At 45.2% G+C, this 7739-nt stretch overlaps 1 protein-coding gene across 1 annotated transcript; it reads left to right on the forward strand.

The window, feature by feature from the left end:
- The first annotated feature begins 3405 nt into the window (after positions 1-3405).
- Positions 3406-5567, forward strand: LOC138775295 (DNA-binding protein inhibitor ID-2-like). The gene is given in 4 exon segments (XM_069955894.1): positions 3406-3783; positions 3786-3862; positions 4188-4252; positions 4894-5567. Coding segments are annotated over 3 exon segments (402 nt in total). The 5' UTR covers positions 3406-3515; the 3' UTR covers positions 4245-4252; positions 4894-5567.
- The last annotated feature ends 2172 nt before the right edge of the window (positions 5568-7739 follow it).

Raw genomic sequence — 7739 nt, forward strand, 5'->3', positions numbered from 1 at the left:
GATGGAGGAGAATGACGTGTGGGCGACCAATGCTCAGGACCTACACAATCACCTGCAAAACCATTCCCCAATATTAGTGGTTCGATTGTAGAGATGAGCGAACCGGGTTCGGGTTCGAGTCGACCCGAACCCGAACGTTCGGTATTTCATTAGCCGTGGCTGCTGAACTTGGATAAAGCTCTAAGGTTGTCTGGAAAACATGGATACAGCCAATGACTATATCCATGATTTCCACATAGCCTTAGGGCTTTATCCAACTTCAGCAGCCATCGCTAATCAAATGCCAAAGTTCGGGTTCGGATCGACTCGAGCATGCTCAAAGTTCGCTCATCTCTATTCGATTGCAATTTTTTTTTTTTTTTCATAATCAGAAATGTATGTATTGTGGAGGCACCCACAGAAAAGCCACTGGGGATGGTACAGCCCCATACAAATAAAGTTGAATCCTTAAAGGGATATTTCACCCAATAAAGTAGCAGTTCCCAAATTTTTTTATCTCCCCCCCCCCTCCAATGCACGCATAGGTGATCGGTATCCCACGGCGCGGCTTCGTTACGATCCTGCTGCGCTGTTCAAATCCAGCGCACGCTCACGTCTCCTGCTCCTGTGACACCCCCTTCTGTGATTGAAGGCCGGAAGTCACGCTTTCCAATGGATTCTCTATGGGTAAGCACGACTTCTGGCCTTCAATCACAGGGGACAGAAGAGGGGTCACAGGAGAAGGTGACGTGACGCGGTGTGCGCTGGATTTGAATGGCGCCACGGGAACAAAATGAAGCCGCGCTGCGGGACACAGATCACCTTTGGTGAGTATACATGCCAGCGCACAGTGGGAGGGGAGGGGGCAGATAAAAAAAATGTGTGAACTGCTACTTTAATACCTCAATGTTTGGCCAATCAGACCCTTCGGCACTACCACACTGACCAGCTGATTGTCTGGATGTGGGGCGGGGTGATATAGGTGTGTGCTATGTGGAGGTGCTCCTCATATAAACCTACTTGGTAGTACGTATACATAAAATGGTAGAAAAAACAGATTGAGGGCACTCACCACTTCCACGTGCACTTTCTTTATTCCATTTGTGGCATACAAAAATTTTAGCAGGTAAAATTCATATCGACACGGACACCAGACACTTGTCTGTGATTGCAGTCACAGTCGTTTCACGCGCATGAGTGCTTCATCAGACTGCATGCAATACGGCTGTGACTGCAATCACTGACGAGTGTCTGGCGTCCGTGCGATATAAAATTTACCTGCTATATTTTTGTATGCCACAAATGGAATAAAGAAAGTGCACATGGAAGTGGTGAGTGCCCTCAATCTGTTTTTTCTACCATTCTATGTATACGTACTACCAAGTAGTTTATATGAGGAGCACCTCCACATAGCACACACCTATATCACCCCGCCCTGCATCCAGAAGATCAGTTGGTCAGTGTGGTAGTGCCGGTGAATTCCTTCTACATAGTTGTTTCTAGAATAAACGAGATTGCAGCTATTTGTCTACAGTACATTGTTCTATCCGTAGCTTCATTGTGCGCTTCAGCTGGTTGGATGCAGTAGATAAAGCCGAGTGGTTGAGTCCATATGGGGGGAGCCCAGGCCAGCCTATGTCTCTAATATGTTGTGACAATTCACTGATACCTCCCGCTGTGTTTCCTCCCAACCATTCATCAGGCTTCTTCTCCAGAGCCGGAGACTCCAGCGGCAGCGGCTCTGCTTCCTCCAGAGCTGTGTAGGGTCCTGAACCACTACTATTACTGGATCAATTTGTTACACTTTAAAGACACTCAATGTCATCCTATAGTGCCAGCATGAGATAAATGGAACAAGATTAACCTCACACAGAGCGGAGGGGAAGAACGCAGACTCCTGCCTGCTTTCACTTCTCAAGACCTTGAAGTGGAAATGCTTGCTCTATTACTCAGCGAGCGAGCTGTCTGTCTTTAAACAGCTCCACGGCCACCTTTATTTACCCATAACACAGGGCCGGGGCCTGGCATTCCTCCTCCGGGTAAAGGCTCCTTATTATCTCTGTTTATACAATGAGAACCAAATATATCTGTTTATTTCCAAATATGACTGTGCTATGAGGAAGCCGCACACAAGGGGAGGAGAAACCCGTATAGCCAGACCACCAGATAACAAACAACAAGTAACAGGTAACAAACAAACAAGAAATACAACATAGTTATCATATAGAGGTATATAATAACTGGTATATAGATATAGGGATAGTCCTATGTTCGGAAAAACTCAATACTATATCCCAGTTATATTGCAAATGTCATACACAGGACAAAGGTTATTGGCCGACAGGTTTCATGGCTTAGTAACAACCCTTACTCATGGTTAGATTTATGAATATTACCTATTTTCTTGTAATTTGCAGTGACGTCCTGGTCCCTTAGTACAGATGAGACGGATTTGCTGCTAGAACAATAATCATGTAAAAGAGAATGATACGCTGATATACAGTATAATATCATGTCATATATACCGTCATATACAATAGAACAGAATGCTGTTATATATCTGATATATAATATATAACTCCTCCATATAATTTCTCCTAGATGCCAGCTCTCTGTATTACATGATATATGTACTATATCCTGTATCATAGGGTTCTATAGAAAATAAATATTATATATATATATATATATATATATATGCTGTGCATCCCTGCCATAAAGTAACCTGTGACTCTTCAGCTGCTGCAAAACAACAGTTTTACAACAGCTGTAGAGCCTAAGGTCCAGTATCAGTGCCGTAAAGCATATAAATCATGTCAGGGCATTCTGGGAGTTGTAGTTTGGCAACAGCTGGACACCCACAGGTTCATAAACAGCTGCATAGCGCACACTATATCATGTAAGGGCATGCTGGGAGTTGTAGTGCTGTAACAGCCGGAGACACTGCCGTAAAGCATATAAAATCATGTCAGGGCATTCTGGGAGTTGTAGTTTGGCAACAGCTGGACACCCACAGGTTCATAAACAGCTGCATAGCATACACTATATCATGTAAGGGCATGCTGGGAGTTGTAGTGCTGTAACAGCTGGAGCCACTGCCGTAAAGCACATAACACCATGTCCTATGAATATAGTCATACATGAGGTAATGTAGACAGTGCTCCACCTGATGAGGAGACAGCTCACTGCCGCCGCCGCCCGCGCTCTGTGCACTGACAGTGTGACACCGACTATTTACTAGCACAGCTGTGATGACACAGGCCACGCCCACCGGTGCCACTCATTGGTTTAGAATGCGGAAGAAATTCACATTCCGCGAGTCTCGACTGCCAGCCAATAGTAGAGCGCGGTCGCCCCTCGCAGCCAATCAGCATCAGAGGGCCCCGCCCACCTGTCAGCCGCTCCGTGCCTGGGTATATAAGGCGCTGCTCCTGGCCGCTCTGCTCACTCTGAGCCTGTCAGTCGCGCTCCTAGTTCGTGTAATCGATCAGATCGGGGAGGGATTCGCTGCTTCTATAACAATTCAACATCAAAACATGAAAGCCTTTAGCCCCGTACGATCTGTCCGGAAAAGCAGCCTGACGGAGCATAGCCTGGGCATCTCCCGGAGCAAAACGCCAGTGGATGACCCTATGAGCCTGCTGTACAACATGAACGACTGCTACTCCAAGCTGAAGGAGCTGGTGCCCAGCATCCCGCAGAACAAGAAGGTCAGCAAGATGGAAATCCTGCAGCATGTCATCGACTACATCCTGGACCTGCAGATCGCCCTGGACTCTCACCCGAGCATAGTCAGCCTGCACCACCGAGGCTGTCCAGCCCTTCCCCCAACAGAAGCCCCCTGACCACCCTGAACACAGACATCAGCATCCTGACCCTGCAGGTACAGACACTGCCTGCTACACAAGGCACACTGGCCCTTTAAATCTGCAACCTGCTACAATAACATAGCACTCTATAACCCTGATGCTGTATACATTTCATTCATACATCAGTTGTATTGTTATATACTGTAGCATCATCTTATTATTGGGTGTGTAGCAGATATTGCAAAAAAATCTGTGGCCATGATGCCCCCTTAGTCTGGTCTGATCCCCCTCTATTCTGTCTCCTCTTGTGCCCCCCATCATCCCCCCTCCTCCTCCTCTCTCCCATCCGCATCCCATCGCCTTCTAGTAACACGTGCTTGTCTCCTCTTCTCCTTCCAGGCGTCTGATCTATCAACAGAGTTCATCACGAATGACAGCAAAGCTCTTTGTCCTTAAGCAAAATGGTGAGTGTCACGCCGTGGTGTAGACTGTGCCGTCTTAGATGGGGATCCATTGAGGTTCCTTTTATTAAACCTTGTATTGGAAGCCTCCTAAACCCCCCCCCCCCTCCGCAGACAAGCTGGGAATTCTCAGTAATGCCTTAAACGTCTTGCGGGCTCCTGTCATCGTCTTAAAGTGGCTGCGTTTAATCAAATAATTGGTGCAAGCAGCCGACTGGCGCCTACATTCATTGCACTTAAATGGATCCAAACAGAACGAGTTTGAGGACCCCCCCCCCTCCCCTTCTCCCATCATATGTTACCGTTTAACCTGTGGAAACCCGGCTTGCACAGGTCGTCTTGATGGGTTGACACCCCAGGGTCACCCCTTGCTATGTTGCATATTGCAGAACTGATCATAGTTTTTACAAGAGTGCTGTTTTTGTCTGTGGGTTAAAGGGTTAATGGGGTTGTGGGGGGTCTAGCGTGGCGGACACCCAGCTTGTTGCAGCCCGTAGCTTCCAGTGCGGTAAGGGTTAACCTCCAGCTCCTGTGTACATCTGGAGCATGAGTGTTTGGTTAAATGTGCAGTGGTGGCTTCCTCACTGGCGCCAGTCTGTCTACTGATCTCTTCCACTAAAACCCTCCTTCTCAATCTCTTGCAGGTGTTCACATTGACTGTGTTTTTCTTTGCACAACATGGCTACAAGACTTCTCTATTTCATTATTTGAGTACTGCATTTGTACAGAAGCTTGTGGAACAAGGGGATTCAATGTGGCTATGAAAAGAGACTCGCATCCAATTTTTTTTTTTGTTTTTGCCCTATTTTTTTTTTCCTACCCATTCCCAGCCAAGCTTTTTTTTTTTTCTTTTCTTTTTTTGTTGGACTGCTGTTTTTAGTTATTTATGAAAAAGACTTACGATTGACCTTTCCTAAGGCGGAAGGCTTAATTCTATACTATATCTCTCCTACATGGGGAGTGGAAGTTATCATCGTACCACAAGGGATTTGCCACTTTTCCATCAGCTTTTTTTAAGCCTTTTATTAAATAAAAAGGTGAAGCATTGGAGGCAATGAGCGGACGGAGGATCCGGCTATAGAGATTTTATCGGACTGGACTCGATGACAAGTTGTATATAGATAAATAAGACGTTGTGAACTCTTTATTCAAAGTTCCTCTTACCCCCACCCCAACCCTTATGCCCCCTTGTACAGTAGCAGGGATGTTCCATTTCTGCAAATGTGTAATGATGAGACTTAATCATGCTGAACTTTTTATAAAAGTTTGGTTGTAAGCTTTTTATACAGAATAAATCAATGGTGTTTATTGAAATGACTACATTAGTTCTGTGCCTCTTACTCATATATACGACCTCCCCCGATGGGTTAATGTATAAACCGCTCATTGCTAGTCTGGGTGCCAAGACTCCATATGATTCACATTCTTTGACCCCCATTACCAGTCAATGATTATCCAGGAGACTTTGGTCGTCTTTCATGTTCGATCATGTGAAAACATAAATCATTGGTGTGAGTGACTGGTGCAGAAATGCTAATGCTCTTGTCGCCACCTTAGGCGGTGGTGGTGACTTTGGATGCCCAGACTGTCCTGTCATCTTTAATAGTTGTGTGACTTGGCGATGTAGAGTGGAGTTTGTCCATTGACATAGGTTCTGTTAACGTGTGTGACAAATTCAGCTCTACTACATCGATCACTTTCTGTGCTGGATGTGTGCGGCTTCACTAACTCTGAACATTAGCACCTACCTTAAGTGCCCAGTGGTGGTTATACCTGTATAATGGAGTCACTAAAAAAAAATAGTAATATATGAAAAGACTAGGCTGTAAACTCTAGGTATTGGTTATATTACAATCTAACATCTTAAAGGAACCATGGCTTCAATTTGATTATATATTTTTATATTTCACACAGCAAAATCTACTCACTAGTTGGCAGACAAAACCAGGATTGGAATTTAGAGGCGAGACAGCAAGATTTGTACTTGTGTGTTCTCGACTCGTTCTTTATTAAAATACTCAATAGTCATGTGAAACCAGTCTAAACGTAACCCTAAAATTAAGGATTCTGGGGCGTTGTATCGCCTGTTCTACACCTCTACTATATTGGGTATACAGGATGCAATAAAACATGACTATATTGCTGGTTGGTAACTTTGGTAAACTTTGCTGTTTCCTTCCCTAGAGTTGTGCTAGAAAGGGTTAACTGAAGACAAGGTATTGCTTGCGCTGCTGTAAAAAGAAGCCTCACCTGTACGCCGTAACACTTTAACCTGAGTTAAACAGGTGTTTGGGAGGCGCCGCGCAGTCTGGAGCAGCTGCCCTTCCTTGCCCTTGACACAAAATCCATCTCTCAGGCCTGGAAGCCAAAGTGTACTCATCTTATCCAAACAGTGCCCTGACAGGTTAGCAGCCAGGAAGGCGGCCAGGGGGGCTTTCAGGACTATTGGGAAGGGGGAGACCTAAAACAAGCAATGCATTGATCAGATAAGGAAATCCACTGGCCGTCTCGCTTGTTGACCACACATTGAGCCAGGGTTGTGTGTAGTCATCTATCATAGATCTGGGTAACTTCTTCCCCCTCCTCCTACACTCATGACTGGCACATAAACTTGTATCACGGCAGACAATGGAGCACTTGAGAAGACGTAACCCTTGTCGTGAGAAGCTGTAAGCAGGGCGTCCGGAGCAGGGAGGGTAATGGACTAGGACATGCTGACAATGGCGGCATCCTACATGGGGTTAGGGTATTCACACTTTTCTGTATGACCTAACCCTGCTGCTGGCTTATGACTGGTTTCTAGCAGCGATGAAACTACAACTCCCAGCATGCTACATTCATGGTTTAACCACTTAGGAGCAGAAACAAGAGTTCATCTATGAATAAGTGTCGCACACTCTTCTCGGTAACATTGGTGCATGATTCTTACATGGAACTAAAGAGTTGGAAATTTTGTGTAAATTTAAGGCAGGGTTCATAACCGTAACATGGACGCATTTTTGCAGCTGTATTACAGATACTGAAGTCTGTGCCTAATATGGCGGCATATAACACTACAAACTTGTTCTACTACTTAGCCCAGCGATGGGGAACAGTTTTTTTTTTTTTTTTCAAAATTAAAATTCCCATCATGCAAAGCTTTGGCTGTCCAGGCATGATGGGAGTTGTAGTTTTGCAACAGCTGAAGGGCAGAAGATTCTCCCATCCCTGCCTTAGACCCGCAATTGCTTGTATAAAAGAGCCTTATGGTGCGTTTACATACAGATTTATGACAGATTTTGGAAGCCAAAGCCAGATTTGAAAAGAGGAGAAACCTTAGTCTTTATTACCTGTTCTGTTTCTGGCTTTGGCTTCAAAAATCTGTCGGATAAATCTGTGTAAACGCACCGGCTCCCTATATTACAAACATCAGTCCTAACCTGACCTTGGGCCATCAGATAGTCGGGTTGGGATTTGTATACGTATTTTTCCGTCTGTATTATAGACGACT

This window comes from Dendropsophus ebraccatus, unplaced genomic scaffold (genome assembly GCF_027789765.1).
Source record: "Dendropsophus ebraccatus isolate aDenEbr1 unplaced genomic scaffold, aDenEbr1.pat pat_scaffold_1491_ctg1, whole genome shotgun sequence".
NCBI classification, from domain to species: Eukaryota; Metazoa; Chordata; class Amphibia; order Anura; family Hylidae; genus Dendropsophus; species Dendropsophus ebraccatus.